The sequence below is a fragment of the Microplitis mediator genome, chromosome 7 (assembly GCF_029852145.1).
Source record: "Microplitis mediator isolate UGA2020A chromosome 7, iyMicMedi2.1, whole genome shotgun sequence".
NCBI lineage: Eukaryota > Metazoa > Arthropoda > Insecta > Hymenoptera > Braconidae > Microplitis > Microplitis mediator.
The window spans coordinates 17,401,252-17,428,055 of NC_079975.1; the positions used below are offsets into that span (position 1 = coordinate 17,401,252).

At 32.5% G+C, this 26,804-nt stretch overlaps 1 protein-coding gene across 3 annotated transcripts in view; it reads left to right on the plus strand.

Annotated features, from left to right (window-relative positions):
• The window catches only part of LOC130672403 (serine-rich adhesin for platelets-like), a 61,556-nt gene that overhangs the window by 14,029 nt on the left and 20,723 nt on the right, over nucleotides 1-26,804 (plus strand). For 2 of the 3 annotated variants that reach the window (XM_057476972.1, XM_057476973.1), the window contains 2 exons: nucleotides 7,955-8,048; nucleotides 9,565-9,729. In XM_057476972.1, the coding sequence (XP_057332955.1) occupies nucleotides 7,955-8,048; nucleotides 9,565-9,729 (259 nt within the window). Of the gene's footprint in view, nucleotides 1-7,822; nucleotides 7,886-7,954; nucleotides 8,049-9,564; nucleotides 9,730-26,804 lie in introns of those variants that run through there. The other variant, XM_057476974.1, reaches the window with a different exon arrangement.

Below are 26,804 nucleotides of genomic sequence, written 5' to 3' on the forward strand. Positions count from 1 at the left end.
GCATTTTGACCGACATTTTACGCTCAATTTACGGTAGTATAATTCCAATCACACGCATTTAGATGTAAAATTTGCAAATTCATGGAACTGCCCGGGAAAAAAAATATAGTATAATTTTATATAGTGATTTATATGTATACAATAACTGCCATGAAAAAAAAAGGCCATTCGGCAGCCGAAATGGAAGTAGATCTCTCGTTATTTAATTTTTTTCACTGTTCAAATAAAAGTTGATAATGAAATAAAATTTTTTTTTTACATTTTCTTAAAAATTCTCGAGATGGTAAAACAAAAAAATTATAAGTATAATGCCAAAAATTGAAGCTAACTAAATGAGCTTCAGAAGAATTTTTTAAGATAATGCACTATATGTTTTGATTCGACGTTATTTAAAGATACGTATGCATATATTTAAACTATCGGACCAATGGTATTCCGGACCCTATTCGAAAAATTATGATAGATTATGGTTTTAATGCTCGAGAATTCTACCATAAGGACAAAGGCGGTAATTTGCTTTCAATAAAATCCACTAATAAAATATTCTAAGATTAAAAATTGATTGTGATACATCAAAGTGTCATACTTGAAATTAGTACTAATATTTGAAATAAAAAGCCTATTAGAATACCAAACGACGAGTAGATATAGAGAATATTATCATCATAACTAATGTTAATCTTGTTATTGATATATCATATCATTTATACACTGTCGATAAAACAAAATTGTATATGCCCACTGAATTGAGATGTTTGGATGTTATGTGTCACACTGCGATAATATGAATTTAAGTAGCTCCATGAATGTACTAAGAAGTAGGAGAACTAATGCAATAGCAAAATTTCATTAAATGAATGGTACTCTCTAAACATGAATTAGTGATTTTTCACTAATTCCAAGTGAATACTCACTTTTTGTCAATGCTACAATCGTACCACGCAGAATTAATGAATATTCACTAAATGAATATGTGAATATTAGAATTCACTGATTAGATAAGTGAATATAAGAATCCACTGATTTGATAAGTGAATATAAGAATCGACTGATTTGATAAGTGAATGTCAAGTATCAAAGTAGAGAAATCAAACCACTAATTCAGTAAGTTAAATTCACTGAACATAAAGTATAACTATTGCACTGATTTAACTAGTGTAAAGTACTATTTAGATTAGTAAAACTAACTCGTTAAATTAGTACGATGGCATAAAAATGTTAGTGATAAAAATATAATAAAAAAATCTGTCTATCGGTTGACCCTGCGGGCCAGCCCCAAAACTTCCCGCTGTTTTCGAGCTCCTTGAGCTCGAAAACATTATTGTGAATAAATTTTCGAGCTCGAAAATACTTTTGTATCCCATTGTTTTCGAAAAAAACCGTTTTTAGCATTTCTTTCTCCCACGATATCTCACGAACAAATTGACCGATTTTGATGGTTGAGGCGGCAATCGACGTGTTTTATTGAGTTTTAGAGCTGATCAAACTTTGAAATCGTTTGGTTGAGTCGTTTCAAAGATATTTGCAAAAAACCGTTTTTTGGCATTTCTTTCTCCCGCGATATCTCACGAACGAATCAACCGATTTTGATGGTTGAGGCAGCAATCGACGTGTTTTATTGAGTTCTAGAGCTGATTAGATTTTGAAGTCGATCGTTTAAGTCGTATCTGAGAAATCAATAAAAAACTAAAAAAAAATTTTTTTTCCGTAATTCGCCAATATTTTCGAGTCTACTTGATCAAATGATCTGAAATTTTCAGAAAAGTTGATGGCCAATAAGCTCTTTCGATTGCCGCCTTAACCATCCCAATCGGTTCATTAGTTAAAAAGTTATAGACCGGTCACATACACACACACACACACACACACACACACACACACACACACACACACACACACACACACACACACACACACACACACATACACACACACACACACACACACACACACATACATACATACATACATACATACAGACACTCGGACATCATTTTGAAAATAGTCAGAATAGCTTCCTAGGACCTCAAAACGTCGACATCTGATGAAATTTCGATTTTCGCAAATCGGGGTGAAAACAATAACTTCCTAATTTTTCGAAAATCGTCGATTTTCTTAGCGGGAAGTTAAAAAAGTATGTAATTCGAAAGACCGAATCGTATTGAATCTGACAAATAATAATTACTATCTGTCATAAAATAATATAAGATATACTATATTACTACCAAACACGGCACTTATTACTCTGTCAAACGACAGAGAAGTACTTGTATCAGAATTGCTTCCAATTTGCAATATAACACTTCTAAAATAAGTTTCTTACCAGGGACACTACAAGTCGTAGGCGCGATCTCGTGGCAAGGACCGAACTACTCTCGCTGCTGCTGCCTAGCACCGGTGACTTTCCTCTCCTCTATATGATTCTTTTCTCTCTAAACGTTATTTTTATGGTTTCAAAACGATTCATTTTCATTCGCACTTAAAAAATGACGTCGATTAAGTCGATTCAAAAGTATTTAAAACGATTAAAAATTTTTTTTTTTTTTAAATGTTTTGAATCGATTTGAATTGTTTCTTTTAATCAGGGGTGACATCAATATTAATAGTGGAATTTGACTAGTGAAATAGTGAAATTCACAAATTAAAAAGTGCATAACAGCTTCACTTGTGTAAGTAATGAAAATGTCGCTAGATCATTAGTGAAAATCATTAATGTGACTAGTGAAATTGTAAAATTCACAAATTAAGAATTGCATAATAGCTTCACTTGTGGAAATTATGAAAATATCGCTAGATCATTAGTGAAAATCATTAATTTGCTAGTGAAAATTATAGATCTAAATTTATTAGTGAAGATTCACTAATTTATTGTTGAAATACACTGATTATGAAGTGAATACTGTTTCACTAACGTAATTAATGAAATTTTCACTAATTCATGTTGAGAGAGTAAAATAAGTAATTTCAGTGGTCTAGGCATATATATAGGCATGAAAATTAGAGCTTGTTTGAAGAGCTTTCAGATGAATTTGATATAAAGTCGATAATTTATCACATTAAAAAGATATTGAAGGAAGAATAAGTAAAAATATGAATTTTGGACATTTTGAAAATTTTGAAATGCTATAACTTCTAAACTAATCGACCGATTGAGCTCATTTTCAAACTCGGACAAGGTAGTCACCCACAAAATACGTATACTAAGTTTCAAGGTGATCGGTTTGAAATTGTGGCTATAATCAAAGTGAAAACCTGCATAAAATTAGTTTTTATAATATTTTGTAAATGTTCAAAACCATTTATCTACGAGAAAAAATGGTCAAATCAATGAGCTGTATAGTCAAAATTGTAGGCAATCGAACGAGCTTTCACATAGAACAAACGAAAATAAGCAATATCTTTCCGTTTGGAAGTTACAGCCCGTTAAAGCAGCAAACAAATTTTTTTTTTTAATTTTACAAAATTTTAATTAACCATAACTTCTAAACTTATTGGGCGAATTATCTCATCTTCGAACTCATCCAAGGTAATCGTCCATAGAATAAGTATACTAAGTTTCATTAAGATCGGTGTATATCATACCATGTATATTTCCACAGTATCGTTAAAAAAAAAAAATAGTCGATTTTTTTGGCCCAGTCTAATATATATATATAAATACATATATAAACTTTTGAACTGAATGTATTTCCTGACTCAGCTCGTCGAGCTGAGTTTAGAGGTAGCAAAATTTTTCGAAAATTCCATCATGAGGACACTGTGCTGAATCACACACTTGAGAGGAGAAGTTGATTGTATATATTTATGACAGAGTGATTAGCTTGCCAAGTCTGGTCGCACCTAAGTATTATAGTCGAATATTAGGGCGCCACTGGAAGATGGACTCGCCCTTCCAGAACCGGATGTTAATTGTATTTATTTTATATGCTCAGGGTCGTTCGTAAATTTTATATTTTGTGAGAGAGGAGAGGAATAGTGAACAGGCTGAAATAAATTTTATTTAAACTTCACTTTTAATTTTAATTAATTTAAGCACCTTGCTTATTATTTATTTAACCTTTTGTTTAACAATTTATATACTTATGACAAACTAAATGCGTCCCCTGGAGTGTACTTATGACAAACTAAATATCCTTATGACAAACTAATATTCTTATGACAAACTAATTTTTACTACATCTCCCGGACGTTTTCCACACTCTCACACACACACTTAAAAAAAACCGTCCACCGGACGTTAAACCTTTAACCTTAATACACTTTGATTAAAAAACCGTCCACCGGACGTTAAACCTTATTTTCCTTAATTCTACTTTAAAAAACCGTCCACAGGACGTTAACCCGCATATTCTTATTTCCTAGTGTCCACCGGACATATCCTAAACCTAACTTAATCTTTGTCCACCGGACTTACATCACAGACACAGTTTCTTTACTCTAACTTGACTCTACAAATTAATTGACTCTAATTTTAACAATACTTAATAACTTTTCCCACTTAAATTTTTACAATTCATAATTCACTGTATTTCCAATCAATTAATTTATTTTTTGTTTAATGTAATTTATAAATTAATTAATTTTACCACTTATAAATTTTTCACTAATTATTTTGACTGATTAAATTTTTCTAATTAATTTGCCACAATTCTTATTCATTTATTACTTTCAATTCCTAAATGTTTCACTGACAATGTTCACAATTAAATTTATTTCACTTTCAAAATAATCCGTTTTCTCAATTTTACTCACAATTTAATTTACCCAAACTCTAGTATCTTTTATTTAGTTTTTAGATATTTTAAATAACTTAAAATTAATTTAATAATCACGTAATGACTAGAATTTGATTTCGGGTTGACTAGAATTTTAGGTCGGTGAATTGGCGTCACACGGTTCCCGATTTTATTGACGTTGATAGAGTAAATCGATTGAATTAATGAATCTTAGAATTAATGCGGCCGGCGGAATAAATTCCAACCTGTATTAATCTTAAGATCAATTAATAAATTAATTTATAACGGCTGGAGAGCCTGGAATAAATTAATAAATTAATAGTTTTAATGACCGGATTATTTACGCGACAACTTTATTTTATTCTAGCTGTGGAGCCTTGAATAATTATTACAGAGTTTAGACCAGATATTAACGACAATTGACGCGACGGAACTTTCGAGAACACGGGATTGAACGGCTGGAGAGCCTGAACTATCCGTTTCTTTACGCGAGATCAACGGAAAGATATTAAGTAATATATTATGATTAATTTGCCAGATTAATAAAATTAATCAGAGGCCTGAATTAATTATGATTTACCTCCAATTATAATTTCAGCAGTCCTTGGAACTTTTAGTGATGATCTGCTCCGGGCTGCTATCAATCTCTCGATGTTAGTTGAGTCTTCAGGTTTCCGTTGTCTGGCTTACTTTGTCCTCGTAATTCCACTCCCACAATAATATTAATTATTTCACAATATGATAGATAACCTTTTATGTATACGGTCTGATCCCTTTGGATGTCCGATGAACTCTTGTCTTCACTTAGGCGTCCATCGCCTTCGGTCGTCCGACTGACTCTCTCTAGGTGTCCAACGAACTCTCTCGATTTTTGGCACGGCACTCCCTTATAACTCTTCGATTCACCCCCGGAAAACTCATCCCTACTAAATTAGTCAAAGAGAGGGACGGATGTTCGGGTCTCACTGATTAGCGACACCCGGTGACATGTCGAATCACTCAATTTAATAAACCGAATTATAATTAGGGCCCGTTATCGACCGTGGACAAATCCAAATTTAGATCTTAATAAATAGCCATTGGAATCTATTTTACTCTGTTACATATTTATTTGGATACAAATGAACTTTAGATAATTAAAAATTTTATTATTTAAGCGTTCTTTACATTTTTTCATGACACGAATAATTTTAGTATTCTTGGAGTCCATCACTGGCTATCAGAGACATTTTAAAAATGCAAAATCTGACCGACAACCAATCGATAGTTCACTAACATAAAATTTCTCACTTACCGACACTATACGCTCAATTGACAAGTGTTTGACTCACTCAACCCCGATAACCAGTTGAGCTCAATTTTACGTCAAATAGTATATAACTTAGATTGGTTTACGTAAAATTGAGCTCAACTGGTTATCAGGGAATACTGTAAATGAACCGCCAAGATTTCGGTTTTTGACAATCCTTATACTTATCAATGACCATAGAAGGACCGTCCATTACCTGTTAATTTACGGTCACTAGTCAGCTGAAATATAATGCACATACAAAACATCAACTATAAAGTTACTTTCGAGAATTTTCACAACGGCACTTGTCTTTCACCATCAAATAACGCTTCTTTAACAGTCGATATACAGTCATTTGTCCGTACCGTAAATTTACGGTCATTCAACCGTCGTTTTACGATGATTTTACAGTGATCACGAATCCGCCAGGGAATATTGTAACGTGTAAATTCCTAGCTTGGTTTAACTCGTCGGTGTCCAAGATCGTTTAAAAATTTTTATGAGTAAATTTAGCGAGAATCAATGTAATATTATGTAAATGTCTTATTGATTAATTAATTATCTGCCTTAGTTTATTAATGAAAACACAATTATTTAATTTAATAGGTTAAAAATTTTTTAATAACAATAAATTCATGTTTTGTATTACAATTACAATAAAAGAAACAAATTAATGAATTAAATAATTAATAGGTAAGGAAGACTGTTTTTATCAATAACCCTGGCGGTTTTGAATCACCCTGGGAGTGGAAACACGGTGGAATCACGGTGGTTACACGGTGGTTTTGTGCCATTTTACCACCGTATATACACGGTGATTACACGGTGTTTCCACGATGGTTACACGGTGTATTCACCGAGATTCCACGGTGATTACGCGGTGTACGTAGAATCACCGCGGGTACACCGTGTAACCATCGTGGAATCACGGTGATAAAAATGACTAAAAACCCACCGTGTAACCGCCGTGGATCCACCGTGATTCCACCGTGTTTCTAGGGTGATTCAAAACCACCAGGGTAAGTTATATTTTTATTAATTAAGTAGGCACAAAAGTTCCGTATATGTGAGAATTCTAGTTTACCGACTGTCCACGTTTATTACCGCGTGCCGCGTAATTTTTTTTCTTTAACCCCCTCCTCCTTTGATGACTAGACGTCTTCCTCTGGTTCCTAACCAGACGACTCCCAGGCACGAGCGGATAGGATCCTTCTTGCGCCACCTACTCGGTGTGTGTTAACCTACAATATTTTAACAGAAGGTTAAAGTATTCCCGTGAAAAATGAATCATACATGGCCATGCATGACCGTATATGTGTCATATATGAAGCATATATGGCCATATATGCTCCATGTATGGCCATATATGCTTCATATATGAGCCATATACGGCCATGCATGGCCATGCATGATTCATTTTTCACGGGCATAAATAATTTGAGCTGACTATTACAATTACTTATAAACGGGATGTCGTAGTGTAAAAATAATAGGAAATTTTTAAAATGAACCGTCGAAAGTTGAAGTATGCTCAAATTATTTATCAAACAACCTAGCTGATGTGTTAATAATATCAATTTTTATTTGTCATAGGCTCTGTGTATGGCAAAAAACCGAAAATTTTTAACAAATTGAAAAAAAAGTCGAAAATTTTACTTTTTTAAAATTTTTTAGAAATTTATTTTACCTTACATTTACTGACTAACTAAGACAAAAATGTAAAAAAAGTCGAAAAAAATCATTCTTTCATTTTGATGATCGTTACACAGTGAAAGGAACGTAACTCTTATCTTTAATTGTTTTGCAAAACTTTGATCAATCGCCCCGGAAAAACAGTTAGATGAATAAATTTGAAAATGTACAAGATTATTAGGGGGCCATTATTTTTGAGCTTAATAATTTTTCATAATTGATATTTTCATTTTAGGACGAAAAAGATCGAATAGAAAAGATGGGTGGACTCATACTACACTACGGTATGTGGAGGGTTAATGGTGATCTTGCTGTATCACGAGCAATAGGTAAGTGACATTTAACATTATTTGTATATCTCTACTAAATGAACAGTTGCGTATCTTTTGCTGAATAATCTAGAGTTAAAAATAGCTATGCAAAGTTTTCTTGACCGAACAGTTACCGACGGTTTGTTCGGTTTCAATGATGTAGAATCCACATCGCTTATAGTTGGCCTTATATGTTTAGTGCCCCTTACACCTGAGACTATTGGGTAGATGGTTTCACAATAAGAACATATAAGTTCTACGACCATATTTTTTAAAATCCATTACTGACTTATTGAATTATTCATTAACTTGTGATCAATTTCCCTCTACTCGGAAGCAGTCGAATATTATACTACTACCTAAAGCGCGCGATCCTTCAAATGATACGGATTTAGACCTATATCGCTCCTATGTACAGTATCAAAGGTGTTTGAAAGATGTGTGTAACAAATAAAGACATTCGTAATAAATAATGATATTATTGATAGGTATCAAACTGCGTTCAAAACTGGCATGAATACACAGGATTCCGCAAAAATCGTCGGAGATTCCTTGGTAGTCGAGTTTCCAGTTCCCCGGACACCTCTCTGTCTGATATTTGATACATTATTTTATATTTTATCTTTTTTTTTCTGATCTTATAATTATACTATACATTATCTTATTGTGTAGTATTTGTATCCCTGATGGACGCAAAGAGCCTAGACCGGTAATGGCCAAAAAACAATAAATAAATAAATAATACGAAACGTACCTTTGTTTTGAGCTCGCAGAGCGGAAAATACCAATGTACTTACACAGCGAGAAAAATATTGTCAGAATGATCGTCCAATGTATCTGCAAATGGCAAATCATCAGAAGAACGATTAGGTCACCTTACTTAAGTAAGAAAGAATACTCACATGTTCATTTAATAGTCTATAGTATCATTAAAATAATTATGTGTATTTGTTTTAGGTTAAGTATTCATTTCTTTAATTTAAACATGCGACAAATAGCCTTTGCAAACATTTGTAGCTTTATTGATGTAAGTAACTGTTTTACCAGCTTGAGGATCCGTATAGCTAAATTGACTATACGATGCATCATTCTCGGTTACCAGTTGCCTTGATTAAGGAGTTTACGCAATAATATCAGAGATTCATACAATGCCTAATATAAGGACACGATCGTCATTTTGACGATCCACTGTGAGGAAACTCAGTATAGCTGAATTGGTTACACGGCATATCTTTAAGTAAGGGGAGTATACAGCGTATAGTCAGAATAGCGATACGTATACTTACTCAAACAATATATTTTTTTCTGTGTAAGGGTGTTGTTAGGCCAGAAGAGCTTTAAAATATTGACAATAATATTTCCGTGCCTGTGGTGCTTGAAAGTAGCAGAAAGTTTTAGGGCCGGCCCGCAGAGTCAATTAGTTTCCCGGTTTTTTTTTAGGTTTTTATTTCTGGATTTAAGTTGACAATATTCCTTTTTATACGAATATTTAAGATCTACAATTTAAGGATATATGTTTTGTTTTTTTTTGCAGGAGATCCTAAGTACAAACCATATGTCACTAGTGAACCAGAAATCTATTCCGGGGTTCTTGATGGAACGGAAGATTTTCTTATTATCGCTTGTGATGGGCTTTGGGATTATGTCAATGAAATCACGGCTGCTAAACTTGTATATGAACAAATTTCTCGAGACTGTTGTAAGTAAATATGTTTTTCAAATTCTTTATTACTCGAATAAATCAATCAATAATATTCCAAGACTCATAAAAATATTGAAATGAAAACGGCTACAAATTTATTGAACAAACGATAACTACTTTAAAGGAATACAGTACTCCTTCTTTCTAAAATATACAATCAAATTCAATTAGAATTTGAAAAAACTGCCTAAAAACATAGAAATCATCGGTCGATTAGTTGACTTTTGCTGCTGTTTGACAAGTTAATCACTGCACTTGCTCATAACTATGAAAGTAGCAGCATCGCCACATTGTCTGCGAATACTAGGAGCTTTGCTAAATCTGGTACGTTTAGGCGTAGAAATGTGTTGCAAAGTATGATCTAAAGCTCAGGTTCCAAAACCAAATCTTAGGCCGTACCTTCACTTAGTCGTTTTTTGTGATGACCCTCCGTTATATTACTTATCAAAACACAATCAAGCACGTCATCGTCAATGATGTGAATAAGTTATGCAAATAGATCTCATTACTATGATACCTTCATGATATCCGGCCATCGCACAGAGTTAAGTGCATTCTTCACGTTAGAAGTCATGAAGATGCAAACTTGCCGTGTCTAGCACACAAAGTGACCTGTAAAACAACGGAGAAAAGGAAGGACCTTTAACTTCATGCAACAAAACTTACCTTACAGCTTCCGTCTCGCAGGAAAAATTCTAACTTATAAACAAGCGTTTCAAGTATTATAAAATAGTTTTTTGTATAAGGCAGCAAAGACCTTGTAGACTTTAACAGGAATACTATCAAGGCTCGGAACCTTTTAATCCCCTAATGGCTTTAAAACTACCTGTAACTCAGCCACTGAAAAATGTGGAGATTCACCATCGAAAAAAGTATGAACTATTTTATCTATTCGTTGAAACTCCATAGGGGTTACTCGAGTAGATATAATTTGTTCAAATATAGTCCCTGAAGACTTCTGGCATTGTAATTCTTCGTCAGTCAATTCTTTACGATCTATCTGGGTGGTGACCAACGGTGACGGAGGAAACTTGGTACCTGCTGGTGCTGGACGTTGGTAAGCGACAATTCTGATTTTTAAGCCAGCATTTGGACCACAGACTAAAGCTGATTGAGATGCCAGTGATGGGACCACGAATTTATCATTTGGTGTGGTACCGATGTCATACTTGTCCTTAAATTGTTGTATTTCAGTAGTAGGTGTCGTGGTCTATGTAGTTTTATTGGTAGTTCTGTACTTAACTGGTCCGATTCCTATGCTTGTGAATTTTTCCACTATCTGCGCTGGGCTTGGCAGTTTTATTTTAGTGAGGTGTTGCTGGACATTTCGAAATTGCTCGTCGATGCTGGAGTAGATGTTGATTGACAACCAATAGCACGATCAATTCCTGCGTACAAGTTACAAAACTCTGCCCTCATCTGTTTCATTACTTTTTTCACAATCGAGGACGTTGTCACTGCCGTAAGGTTAGTAGCAGGAACCGATTGACTCTAATACAGAGCTGAAGACTGACGGCCAAAGTCAAGAATGGGTAAAGTCCACTCTGTGATTGAAGTATCTTGCAGAGTTGAAGCTAAAGATGTCGTTGTTTGAATCGTAACTGGTGCAGTCACTAACGATGCAGATGTTGGCGGATCAGTTACAATAATTTCTTATGCTAATATTATTGATGATGTTGATGAAGTTAATGGTGAATTTGAATGAAAACTCACTAAAATAGGGATGAGCAAATGAAAAAAACATATCGAGATACATCGTATCGATATTTTTAGACAATATTATATATTAGAAAAAATTGTTAAAATACTCAATTGTAAAAAAACTTAACGGATATTTGGTTTTTTTTATTAGTTTTATTTATTAATAGAACACATATTTATGCGCATGGAAAAAAGTACGCTTACCTCCTCGACGATTCCGGCTTATCTAAAAAAAAAAATCTGGGCATCGGTTGGCCCTGCAGGCCAGCCCCTAAACTTCCCGCTGTTTTCGAGCTCTAGGGGCTCGAAAAAATTAGTATAAATACATTTTCGAGCTCTTCGAGCTCGAAAATACCTTTGTTTCTCTTTTCTTATGAGCTTTTCAAGCTCAAAAGGGTTACGGTTTATGTTAAAATTTAAAAATTTATGAATGAATGTTTTTTATATATTTATTTACAATTATGTTAAAAAATTAGCTCAAAAATAAGTATTTACGTGATACGTTGTATCTACATCGTGTAAGTATATCGTGATACCAGCGAACATGACGAATTTTGAGAAATCACTTTCAATGACTTATATAAAGAAGAACATATTAGTTTTGAGTAATTCTGTTCAGTAATTATGGTGTTGATCAATGGAAAAAGCAGATATAGATTTTAAATTTATTATTCCTTCAACAATATCTCTGGAACGGATTATCTGATTGGGACGTTCTTGGCAGCAATCGAATGCTTTTATCGAGTTCTAGAGCTGATTAGATTTTGGAATTAATCGATTTGATAGTTTCCGAAATAATCACGAAAAATAAAAAAAAACGATTATGCTTTCGTCGACGATATTTCACGAACGGATTATCCAATTGAGACGGTTGAGGTGGCAATAAAATACTTATATCGAGTCCTAGAGTTGATTAGATTTTGGAATCGATCGATATGATAGATTCCGAAATATCCACGAAAAACGGAAAAAAACAATTTTTTTCCATTCTTTCGTCGACGATATCTCTTGAACGGATTATCCAATTGAGACGATTGAGGTGGCAATCGGCGCGTTTTATTGAGGTCTAAAGCTGATGAAATTTTGGGAATGATTGGTTTAGTCGTTTCGACGATATTTGCAAAAAACCGTTTTCTACTGTTTCTTTCGTCGACGATATCTTTCGAACGGATTATCTGATTGAGACGTTCTTGGTGGCAATCGAAAGCTTTTATCGAGTTCTAGAGCTGATTAGATTTTGGAATTGATCGATTCAACAGTTTTCACAATATTAAAAAAAAACGAAAAAAAAAATTTTTTTTTTTTCGTATTTCTTAAATATCTCAGAGTTTATTTGACTAAATGGTCTAAAATTTTTTTGAAAATCTAAGTTCAGAAGATATCTTTCGAATGCCGCAAGAACCATCTAATTCGGTTCATTCATCAAAAAGATATGAGAGGTTTACACACACACACACACACACACACACACACACACACACACACACACACACATACACACATACATACATACATACACTCGGACATCATTCTGAAAATAGTCAGAATAGCTTCCTAGGACCTCAAAACGTCGACATCTGATGAAAACTCGACTTTCGAAAATCGAGGTGAAAACAATAACTTCCCGAATTTTCAGAAAATCGTCGATTTTCTCCGCGGGAAGTTAAAAAAAAAACGACGTTTTAATCTGTAAGCCTAAATGCATCGAGTAAACTCGAATCATCCAAAAATTCGAAGTGTTTTTTAACTTCCCGCTAAGAAAATCGACGATTTTCGAAAAATTAGGAAGTTATTGTTTTCACCCCGATTTTCGAAAGTCGAGTTTTCATCAGATGTCGACGTTTTGAGGTCCTAGGAAGCTATTCTGACTATTTTCAGAATGATGTCCGAGTGTATGTATGTATGTATGTGTGTGTGTGTATGTGTAAACTCTTTGTAACTTTTTAACTAATGAATCGATTTAGATGGTTGAGGTGGCAATCGAAAGAGCTTGTTGGCCCTCAACTTTTCTGAAAATTTTAGATCATTTGATCAAGCAGACTCGAAAATATTGGCGAATTACGAAAAAAAAAAATTTTTTTTTTTAGTTTTTTAGTGATTTCTCAGAAGCGACTTGAACGATCAACTTCAAAATCTAATCAGCTCTAGAACTTTATAATCCGCGTCGAATGCCACCTCAAACACCTCAATCGGTTAATTTGTTCGAGAGATATCGTTGGCGAAAGAAATGATAAAAAACGGTTTTTTTCGATTATCTTTGAAGTGACTCATCCGATCAATTCTTCATTAATGATTTTCGATTCTTAACTTTTCAAACTCTAACATAAAACGTAACTTGTTAGAGCTTGAAAAGCTCATAAAAAAATGATTCCATGTAATAGCATTTTTTAGCTCGAAGAGCTCGAAAATATATTCACAGTGATGTTTTCAAGCTCCTTGAGCTCGAAAACAGCGGGAAGTTTTAGGGCTGGCCCGCAGGGTCAACCGACGCCCAGATTTTTTTTTTTGTAACGGAAAAATAAAAAAAATCACGGAATTCGAACTCGCTATGATCGTGTATTCGTTGATTTATCACCTATCAATAACTCAATTATTATTAAATTTCTCTAATAATTAATTTTATTTAAAACCGAACGACGAACGATGGCGTGTAGGTCTAATAACCCATTTATAATTTTTTGGTTACTTCAGTGTTAGGTATGAGGCAGGGTGTGATGGAGATGCTTCACTGACGATTCCACCATCACATCCGGTATGAAACCTAATAGTGGTCGATGTCTAATGAATTAACTACGTTAAAGATTGGTAGTGGTTGATTGACGGTAACATTACACAAAAAATCGCGTGTTTATCTAGTAATTAACTAAACAATTAACTATAACATAAATTAATATGCGTGTACACGTGTCGATTCGTAATGTCTCAACATCAAAATGGCGGCTCATACGACTTCATCGGTATAAATGATGATTGGTCAACTTATTCACACATAAAAATACGTGTCCTGTGAGATTTCCTAGTAGAAACATGAAGTGCCGTTTTTGGGTGTATATACTTTAAATCTGTAAAGTATAAATTATTAAAATTTCTCAGATTATTATTCATATATAAATCATTCACTGAACTTCTTTGTTAGTTTATCATATGGCTTAATTTTAATTAACATGCGTTCCACTTAAAAAATTCAACATAAACAATATTTTTGATTCTTCTTAATACAGTGAAAAAATTATCCATCATAAATAATTTTATCATATTAAAAAATTATAAGAAATTGAAATTTATTATTAATGATAAAATGACAACATACCCACCGTGTAACCGCCGTGGATCCACCGTGATTCCAGGGTGATTTTTAATATGATAAATAATTTTATCATATTAAAAAATTATAAGAAATTGAAATTTATTATTAGTGATAAAATGACAAAATACCCACCGTGTAACCGCCGTGGATCCACCGTGATTCCAGGGTGATTCAGAACCGCCAGGGTATATAGAAAGGTTATAATAAACCTCTACTGTCAAGAATAATAAAGACACATATGAATTTAGTAACCGTTCTTGTCAGAACAGCACTGAGTACTGTTTTGGATGTTAATGGCGACTATTTTGACAGTCACCAGTCATATGTCTCATGTAGTGTGTAGCGCAGCACTGGTTACTGTTTGAAATGTAATAGTACGTGTTAAGGTATGATTCACTCCTGTTATAATATGAATCAGCTGACTAGTCGTGTTAAAATGTATTCTTCCTGATATTGCTCGTCGATTACAACGCAGAACAGTAACCAGTACTATCTTGTTTTTTCTGTATAGACTTGAAATTTAAATCTGGTCACAAGTGTTTGCAGCAAGACACATACGTAGAAAAAGACACTAGCACCTATATCGATCTTGAGAGCAGACTTGCTCAAGAATTAAGAAAAAATTGTTATATGGTTATCTGGCAAAAATTTCTAAAATAAACCCTACTTTTAAAATAAATAAGTGAATATTCACTGCACAAATTATTCCAAGCATATATCACTGATGCAATTCTCTTGCTCAGAAAAATTAATTGCTTAAGTGGAAATAAAAGTTGTTTGGGCAAAGAAAAAAAAACTGTAAACCGGCTGACTCTGAGGGCCAGCCCTGAAACTTCCCGCTGTTTACGAGCACGAGGAGCTCGAAAATACCCAGGTAGGAAAGAACAACTGGGCAAGGTTTGGACCAAGCCTTGGCCAAGCGTCACTAGGATTATGCAAGGCTTGGCACGTGCCTTGGCTGAGCATTGGGCCAAGGATTGGTCCAAGCCTTGGATGATAGCCATGTCCCCAGCCTTGGGGAACGAAATATCAAGCCTCGGCCGAGTCTTGGGAAACAAAAAATTGAGTCTTGGCCAAGGCTTGGGAAACAAAAAATCAAGCCTCGGCCGAACCTCGGGAAGCAAAAAATTTAAGGCTCACCCAATGCTCGATCTAAAATATTATTATTTAAATTAATAAATATAATTAAAAAAAAGTTTGATCACACTTTTATCGACATTACATTGGAGTGTAATTAACTAATTACTGAATTAATGGGAAATAACGAATAAAATTATTTGGGGGCTACCGGGGTTCGAACTGAGATCCTTCTGATTACTAGGCCGGAACGCTATCCACTGTGCTAAATCTGATGTCCAGATAATCATGATTTTTTTGCTTGTTAATTATTTAAATACAATTTAATTCAGAAATATTAGATCGTAAAGATGAGGTGAAATGTAGTTTTATTTAATGAACTTAAAATTGTCTGATGAGTAATGACATATTTTTATCAATTTGTAATTTTATGATTTGATATAAATGAATAATTTAATGCAAAATAATCTGTAATCTAAAAAATCAAAAAATACGTTTTTTGGGTTCACAATAATGACAAATAAAAAATATCGAATTGTTATTTTTTATTAAATAACAATTAGTAATTAAGCTAATCGAGGGGAAACGATTTATTACACCTAAAAAAATTTTTTTTGAGTATTATAAAACCAAAAATAATTGTCAAGAGAAAGAAATATATTCTTAATGTTGAAAACAATTTAATAAAAAAAGAAATTATCATTTTTTGGAGAGGGGCCTCTCTGCCCCACAAAAAAAATATTTTTTTGCCTTCGTATCCACCAATGATGTGAAATGTAATTTTTCTTTATGTATATTACATATAAAAAATTTGAATTTAATGAAATTTCATCAACTTTCAGAATTTTTTTTTTCAACTTTTTTAAAGGATACCCCATTTTGCCCGCCAAAAATAAAAATTTCATGTTAACTAAAGTTTTGTGCATAGCAATAACTAATTAAATGAAAATTATTGTATATCAAATAATTTTACTATTTAAAAAATTTCAACTCTTGATATTAATCGTATACTCGGTAGACCGTTATGCCCTGGTCTTCTCTGTATACATATATATAGATACATGCAAAGTTGATAATTTTAATATTAAATAAAAATTTAACCCAGGCTGAGGCATTGGCCAATGGTCAGCTGCCAAGGCTCGGCTTGACAAAAATTAAACTATCGGACCTAGCCTCGGCCGATCCTCGGGCCAATGGTCAGCGGCCAAGGCTCGATTTAACAAAAATTAAACTATCGGGCCTGGCCCTGGCCGAGGCTCGGGCCAATGGTCACTACCCAAGGCTCGGCTTAATTTAATGAAACCATTGGACCAAGCCTCGGCCTAGACTTGGGCCAATGGTTAGCTGCCAAGACTTGGCTTAACGTAATCAAACCATTGGGCCAAGCCCTGGCCGAGGCTTGGGCCAATGGTCAGCTGCCGAAGCTTGGCAAGTGACAACAGGGCCAAGGCTCGGCCTATCGTCAGCCTTGGCGATTCCTACCTGGGTAATAGCATTTTCGAGCTCGAAAATATATTCACAGTAATGTTTTCAAGCTCCTCGAGCTCGAAAACAGACGGCAGTTTTGGGGCTGGTCCGCAGGGTCAACCGACCCCCAGATTTTTTATTAATGTTAGTGATTCGAAAGCTGAATCGAATGTCACCTTGAAAGTCAAAATCGATTCATTCTTTCAAAAAATATTGGTTATTAAAAATTTGAAAAATAACGGTTTATTTCATTTATTCGGAATAACTCATACCCAGGTAGGAATCGCCAAGGCTGACGATAGGCCGAGCCTTGGCCCTGTTGTCACTTGCCAAGCTTCGGCAGCTGACCATTGGCCCAAGCCTCGGCCAGGGCTTGGCCCAATGGTTTGATTACGTTAAGCCAAGTCTTGGCAGCTAACCATTGGCCCAAGTCTAGGCCGAGGCTTGGTCCAATGGTTTCATTAAATTAAGCCGAGCCTTGGGTAGTGACCATTGGCCCGAGCCTCGGCCAGGGCCAGGCCCGATAGTTAAATTTTTGTTAAATCGAGCCTTGGCCGCTGACCATTGGCCCGAGCCTCGGCTAGGGCCAGGCCCGATAGTTTAATTTTTGTTAAATCGAGGCTTGGCCGCTGACCATTGGCCCGAGGATCGGCCGAGGCTAGGTCCGATAGTTTAATTTTTGTCAAGCCGAGCCTTGGCAGCTGACCATTGGCCAATGCCTCAGCCTGGGTTAAATTTTTATTCAATATTAAAATTATCAACTTTGCATGTATCTATATATATGTATACAGAGAAGACCAGGGCATAACAGTCTACCGAGTATACGATTAATATCAAGAGTTGATATTTTTTAAAAAGTAAAATTATTTGATATACAATAATTTTCATTTAATTAGTTATTGCTATGCACAAAACTTTAGTTAACATGAAATTTTTATTTTTGGCGGTCAAAATGGGGTATCCTTTAAAAAAGTTGAAAAAAAAAATTCTGAAAGTTGATGAAATTTCATTAAATTCAAATTTTTTATATGTAATATACATAAAGAAAAATTACATTTCACATCATTGGTGGATACGAAGGCAAAAAAATATTTTTTTTGTGGGGCAGAGAGGCCCCTCTCCAAAAAATGATAATTTCTTTTTTTATTAAATTGTTTTCAACATTAAGAATATATTTCTTTCTCTTGACAATTATTTTTGGTTTTATAATACTCAAAAAAAATTTTTTTAGGTGTAATAAATCGTTTCCCCTCGATTAGCTTAATTACTAATTGTTATTTAATAAAAAATAACAATTCGATATTTTTTATTTGTCATTATTGTGAACCCAAAAAACGTATTTTTTGATTTTTTAGATTACAGATTATTTTGCATTAAATTATTCATTTATATCAAATCATAAAATTACAAATTGATAAAAATATGTCATTACTCATCAGACAATTTTAAGTTCATTAAATAAAACTACATTTCACCTCATCTTTACGATCTAATATTTCTGAATTAAATTGTATTTAAATAATTAACAAGCAAAAAAATCATGATTATCTGGACATCAGATTTAGCACAGTGGATAGCGTTCCGGCCTAGTAATCAGAAGGATCTCAGTTCGAACCCCGGTAGCCCCCAAATAATTTTATTCGTTATTTCCCATTAATTCAGTAATTAGTTAATTACACTCCAATGTAATGTCGATAAAAGTGTGATCAAACTTTTTTTTAATTATATTTATTAATTTAAATAATAATATTTTAGATCGAGCATTGGGTGAGCCTTAAATTTTTTGCTTCCCGAGGTTCGGCCGAGGCTTGATTTTTTGTTTCCCAAGCCTTGGCCAAGACTCAATTTTTTGTTTCCCAAGACTCGGCCGAGGCTTGATATTTCGTTCCCCAAGGCTGGGGACATGGCTATCATCCAAGGCTTGGACCAATCCTTGGCCCAATGCTCAGCCAAGGCACGTGCCAAGCCTTGCATAATCCTAGTGACGCTTGGCCAAGGCTTGGTCCAAACCTTGCCCAGTTGTTCTTTCCTACCTGGGTACTTTCGATTATTTTTTATGAGCTTTTCAAGCTCTAACAAGCGACGTTCTATGCTAAAGTTTGAAAATTTAAGAATCGAAAATTATTAATGAAGAAGCGGCTTTGAAATTTTTTTTTTCGAGTGGTTCATTTTACCCCACATATCACTTATTGGCCTAAAATATGATAAAACTATTATAGAAGTCATAACTCGTCGGAAAATAAGAAAAAATTTTTTTTCGATTTTTTGCAAAATTTCGACTGATTTGTCCGAAATAGACGGAAAATAAACGAATTTGATAGTTAAAAGCTACAAAAAGAAAAAAAAGGCTTAAGGGGGCCTTCGTGCCCCAGGCTCCGCTATGTATGTGTGTGTGTGTGTGTGTGTGTGTGTGTGTGTGTGTGTATGTGTGGATGTGAATGCTCTATAACTTTTTAACTAATGAACCGATTTGAATGGTTAATGTGGCAATTAAAAGAGCTTGTTGACCGTCAACTTTCCTGAAAATTTCAGAACATTTGATCAAGTAGACTCGAAAATATTGGCGAATTACGGAAAAAAAATTTTTTTTTAGTTTTTTATTGGAACTCAGAAACGAGTTGAACGATCAATTCCAAAATCTAATCAGCTCTAAAACTTAATAAAACGCGTCGATCGCCGCCTTAACCATCTTAATCGGTTAATTTGTTCGAGAGATATCGTCGGAGAAAGAAATGGTGAAAAACGGGTTTTTCCAAATATCTCCGAAACGGCTGAACCGGTCGATTTCAAAATTTTATCAGCTCTAGAATTCAAAAAAACGCGGCGATTGCCACCTCAAACGTCAAAATCGGTTAATGAGTTCAAAAGATATCGGCGCTGAAGTGTTAAAAAAATAACATTTTTCCGGATAAATCAAAATATAATGTACTAAAATGTGTCTGAAATCACACCAACTCTTTCTCTTTATAGTTTCTTTCGATCATCATATAATGTCATCTAACTTGTTCTTTAGTTTAAATCATATTATTAGCAAAAAATATTGAAAACCCAGTTTTCAATATTTTTCTCGGATATTTCATATATTATTGCTCTGACCTAAGTCAAAACTCATTCAAATCTTCATTTTGATCACTGACACTGATTTCTGCCTCAATACATTTATTTCAGAGAACATAATCGAGAATAAAAATTTCGAAGCCGCTTCTTCATTAATAATTTTCGATTCTTAAATTTTCAAACTTTAGCATAGAACGTAGCTTGTTAGAGCTTGAAAAGCTCATAAAAAATAATCGAAAGTAATAGCATTTTCGAGCTCGAAAATATATTCACAGTAATGTTTTCAAGCTCCTCGAGCTCGAAAACAGCCGGCAGTTTTGGGGCTGGTTCGCAGGGTCAACCGACCCCCAGATTTTTTATTAATGTTAGTGATTCGAAAGCTGAATCGAATGTCACCTTGAAAGTCAAAATCGGTTCATTCTTTCAAAAGATATTGGTTATTATAAATTTGAAAAATAACGGTTTATTTCATTTATTTGGAATAACTCATAACGCTTTTCTTTTAATGTTTCAAAATTTTTTAAATTTTTTTTTTTTTTTTTGTTTTTAATTATTTTGGCGACGCAGAGATTATCAGAAATGCGGATAATTTAATTTCTAACCGAATTGGAAATTTTTAATTCAGAGAAAAAACGCTAGACTTATTAACGACCGCATCCGCTTTAGGAAGATTCGAACCCGGGACCTTCCGTACGAGAGACCGACGCTTTGACAACTAGGCTGTGCGACCGACAGTTACAACGAAGTTTAGTTGTGCTGTGTAAGATTAAAAGAATATAATCACTTTCGAAAAAACAAAATATAATCATCAATATGCTTTTAGAGATATCAAAAAAATTACCTATTTTTTTTACATTACAACCTCCTGTTTGTAAGTAATTGCAATTGTCAGCTCAAATTTTTTATATAAAAAATCTGTATGTCTATACATGGCCATATATGCCCATGTATGAACTACATACGGCCATGCATGGCCATATATGTTTCATTTTCACGAGTAAATATATGGTCGAAATTATATGAAATATAGTTTAACAGATATAGTAATATAGTAATAACAAAAGATATAGTAATGGCAACTCTCTGGGATAGTGCTGAGTTTTTTCCGTAAAAATAAAATTTCGAACAGAAATTGAGTATTGTTTTAGAATTAAAAAGAATTAGTTAGAATTAAATTTTTCCGAATCCTCTTTTATTCTTATGAATCCTCCGCGAGAACAGAAAGTTAAAGTTATTTTAGAATTAAAAAGAATTAGTTAGAATTAAACTTTTTCCAATCCTCTTTTATTCTCTTGAATCCTCCACGGGAACAGAAATTAAATATTATTTTAGAATTAAAAAGAATTAGTTAGAATTAAACTTTTTTGAATCCTCTTTTATTCTTTTGAATCCTCCTCGGGAACAGAAATCAAATATTATTTTAGAATTAAAAAGAATTAGTTAGAATTAAACTTTTTCGAATCCTCTTTTATTCTTTTGAATCCTTCCGGGAACAGAAATTAAATATTATTTTAGAATTAAAAAGAATTAGTTAGAATTAAACTTTTTTGAATTCTTTTTTATTCTTTTGAATCCTTCCGGGAACAGAAATTGCAATATTATTTTAGAATTAAAAAGGATAAGTTAGGATTAAAAATATTTAATCCTTTTTTATTCTCTTTAATCCTAAAACGATAATAATTTTTTCGCTCGATGAAGGAGAATTAAAAAGGATTCATTTTATGTTCGATCTGAATTCTCCGGAGAATTAAGAGTATTGAAGAGTATTAAGGAGTATTAAATATGTGTGCTGTTTTAATCCTTTTTAATTCAATTTTTTAACCAGGGTATAAAGAAAACAATTATCTTTAAATTTTTATCTTGAATCAATTTTTTTTTCTCACGTCAACATATTTTTACGCTTAAATCAAAAAATGTTCACTTGTTTCAAGAGTTTATATTTCTTAAAGTAAGAGATATTTTTTTGGAGCAAGATACATTATTTTTTTGTAGCAATATTGCATTTTTTTGGTTAAAGAAAATAAAATTTCTCGGGACAAATACTATTCTTTTTACGCAAGTATTTTTGTATTCTCCGACCAAGAAAACAAAAGTTGCTTAAGCCAAGAGAAAGAATTTTTTGGGAAAAAAGATCGATATGGAGAAGGGGACAGTCATCGGTGCTAGACAGCAGCAGCGGGAGTAGTTCGGTGCTCGCCACGAGATCGCGCTTACGACATGTAGTGTCCCTGGTAAGACATTTATTCCAGAAGTGTTATATTCCAAATTTCATTACAATTTGGTTCGAGTACTCTTCTGTCATTTGACAGAACTACAAGTACCCTTTTGAATTGTACTATAGTATATCCTAAAAATTTTGTCAAACAAAAATATGCTATGTTGATCCAAAAAACTAACACCTCTTGCTTCAAAAAAATGATTCTTATATTAAGAAATATAAACTTTTGAAACAAATAAAAATTTTTCGATTTAAGTGTAAAAATAGGTCGACTTGAGAAAAAAAAATTGATTCAAAATCCTTAAAATTTTATATTTTGTGAAATTCAAATCCATCCATGAAATAATTTTTTATAAAATTTTTTAAAGTGTTAGAAAATTTAATAAGCTTCCGGCAAAATGTTTTAAAATCATTGGTTCTTTTGTTGTCTATAATATTGTAAAATTTTATTTGTTATATGTTATATACAAATATACATTATTATAAAATTTATGATGTAAATTTAAACTTGATATCTCAATAAATACTCTATTTATTCGTCACAATTACGTACGTGGGTTAGCGCAGTGTATAGCAGCAAGGACATAATCGGAAGGATCGAGGTTTGAGACCAGCAGTCGCTAGGATTTTTTAATTAATAAAAAACGTTCCTAATTCGCATCAGTAATGTCCTCATCCATCGGAACGATGTATAAAATCTAGTAGAAATTTTTTTTGTTTTTCAATATCTAATAATTTTTTTAAAATTAATTACTGTCTGTATAATTTTATGAAATGTCATAAAATTTTATAAAAAGACTGTTTCACAAGGAAAATCGGTTTTTATGTAGAGATTGCATTAACAGGTGAACAACTAATCGTTTCAAAATACTTATTATTTGAATAATTGAACTTTCTTCGTGATACTGTTTAGTTTAAAATTTATTTACTTAATTTCACCCATAATCAAATTAAGAATTCAGCTACTTTTTTATATCAAATTTTAATTGTATTAATAATAACTACACATACTTTACCAAAATTACTTAAAAAATTGAAAGCTAGGTACGTTTTTATAAAAAAATAAAATTTTTCGTATCTTGTAGTATTATTACGTGACTGACCAAGGTTATTAAATTATTTGAATCTTATCATTTTTTTAAAAAATACTACTGTTTGTTTAATGCAATTTAACGCCTATACTATATTTTATCATTCATGTTGGGGTTTGCTAAATTGAAAAATCTAAAAAATATAATAGTACATGTGAAACAGATAAAGACGAAACATTTTGACTCAGTACGTAAAGCCAAAAGAAAAAATAAAAGTGGGAAAGAAAGAGTAGAGTATATAAATGAGTGAAAGGACAGAGGATAAAATAAAATGGGGGTGTCGCTGAGTCACGTAGCGGTAGCTTCGTTCGTGTATAAATCAGTCGGCAGTCATACGTAGAACGTTACCACACCCGTTATAATTCGAAACCACGAATCATACTGTTGAAGGTGCACAAAAGACTCCTTATATTGAGTAGTTTGATTTTTATGTTTTCTTCTTCTCTATTAATAGTGACTTGGATAACGAAATAATAAATATATTGTTCCTGGTGGATCAAGAAAAACTTTATTTCAATAAAGGTATGAGGTGTTTTTGTACTCAAACTTGATAGTTAGCAAATATCATTTTGTAAGTTTTAAAACTTTTTGAGAATTACTTAATTTTCGATAATATTTTTTTGAAACAGTATCAAAACAGTGATGATAATAACATTTTTACCAGAATTAATCGTATAGTTACATATTTATTTGAGTTTTTAATAAATAAGTTTTAGATTTTTAAAAATGACACCCGGCAGTTGAACTCAGGTAAATGACTGGAAATAAATTATGTTTATCAAAGTCTACTCTTTTTGTTTTCAAAAATTTAATTAATCACCGTTTAAGATCAAATTATCTCATAATGTATAGAATATATTTTTAACTTCCCGCTATGAGAATTTAAAATTTTCAAAAAAAAGACGTCATTGGTTTTGGTTCAATTTTCGAAAATCAAATTTCCAATAGATCTTGACGTTTTGAAGTTCTGGGAAGCTATTCTGACTAATTTCAAGATTATGTCTAAGGTGGCGTTTAAAGCGGCTTATTAATTCCAACAACTTTTGAGAAATTTAGTATAATCAGTACAGTATATTCGAAGATATTCCAAAAATAAGATTTTTTCAGAAATTTTTTTTCGAATAACTTGTAACATACTCGATGAATTAATTTAAAAATCTAATCAACTCTAAAATTTTATAAGCCGCATCGAAAGCCACCTCAATCATCAAAATTTGTTCATTTGTTCAAGAGAAACCGTTGTCGAAAGAATTGTGAAAGTGTTTTTTTTTTCTTATGAAATCCAAATCGTTGAACTAATTAAAGACCGTTTTTTGTAACGTTAGTGGTTAAAGAACTGCGTCGAATTTTACCTTGAACGTCGAAATCGGTTCATTGTTTCAAAAGATATTAGTGATTAAAAATTAAAATATTAATGATCATCTTAATTTTTTCCGAATATGTCATAATATTATCCATAAATTCATGGTGGCCACAGATTTTTGAGATTGAAATTCCCTAACTTTTCCAGGTATTCCATATTAATAAAGTGTTAATGAGGTACGCGAATAATAAATATAGTGAAACTTATAAGTTCAATACTTATGTATACATTTAATGTTTTTGGTTTTTTAATTTGTCAATATGCATGTTAAAAGCTTGAAGATCCTGACGATTCGTTTCTACTAAGACTTTTTTTTCTTTTAACAGCCTTGTTAATTTTAACTGCTTCTTTTTTTTGCTATTGGAATCAATTTCTACTAATTTTCTTTTAAGATGATATTACAATCGCATTCGCACCGTGCCACTTTTCTAACAGTTTTGATGAAAAAAAAAATTTATCGGATTTTTTCTGTCAAAAAAAAGCAAGCGAAAAATTTTCCAGCTATGTAATGAAATTCCCTGACATTTCCCTGACTTTTCCAGTATTTTTATAATTCCCTGACATTTCCAGATTTTCCAGAAATGTGGCCACCATGTAAATATTTTCTTTCAATCAATAATTAAAATAAATATAATGGATATTTTTTTTTTAACTTCTAATTTCAATAAATTATTGGGTACATTCACTTAAATTTTTTTAACTTCCGGCTAACAAAATTGAAAATTTTCTTAGCCGGAAGTTATTGGTTTCGGTCCGATTTTTTTCAATGTATTAACAAAAAAACATTCAATAATGAAATTTCATTCCGATTCGTTTTAAATTATATGTCTTGTTATAGAAGGATGTTTGCTATGTCCTGAAAAACATTCAAGTGTCGTTGAAACATTATAAAATTTGATCTAAATCTAGTAAGAATTACCAAAACATTGTTAAAAAGGATATTGAATCTCTCGTCGTAAACTTCAAAATACGTTTTACAAAATCAAGTTATGATTTCTCATAATTTAAAAACAAAGTGACAAGAGTTTATTTTTCATAATTAAAAAATTTTAACTGCTATCATAGTTTGAATACTAAGAAAAAATATAACAAAATATACATGGAGATAAGTATACCAATTGACCTGGTGGACTGGTCAGTTGTATTTTTGATTTATTGATTATAAATTAACAAAAAATTCATCTATTAAATATACTCAATAAGATTTTTTCTACAAATATCGAAAGCTAATGCAAAAAAACTATGTTACTGACAGTTAATAATTAAAAATTTTTCAAACTGGCTGCCTTTATTTAAAAAAAGTTACCGTTAAACTATTTTATTATTATCACGCCCATACTGCTGTGAGTACTTCGTAAAACACAACAACAACCAACAACACAAAAATGTCCGGAAAGATAATTTGAGCCCACAGTTTTGGTAGATATAATTTATTTAGGAATAGACGGAAAGGTATCAGAGTACTCCCTGATTAAAAAAAATGATTAAAAAGTATTTAAAATGATTTGTTTTTTAATCATTTTAAATACTTTTTAATCCTTCAAATCATTTCTAATCCTGTCTCTTATGGACATTCAACGTGTGAAATCATTTTTAATCATTTTGTTTAATCAGGGCTGAGTATCAATAGGATTATTTTATAAAAATTTTTGTGATGAAATAATAATCAGCTCGATTCATTAAATTGTCGTGAGTTATCGTATTTACATATAATACTGAAAGCGGCAGTCATTTAAAAAAAAAATTTTCTACACAAACGAATAGAATACTTAAAAAAAAAAAATTTTTAAA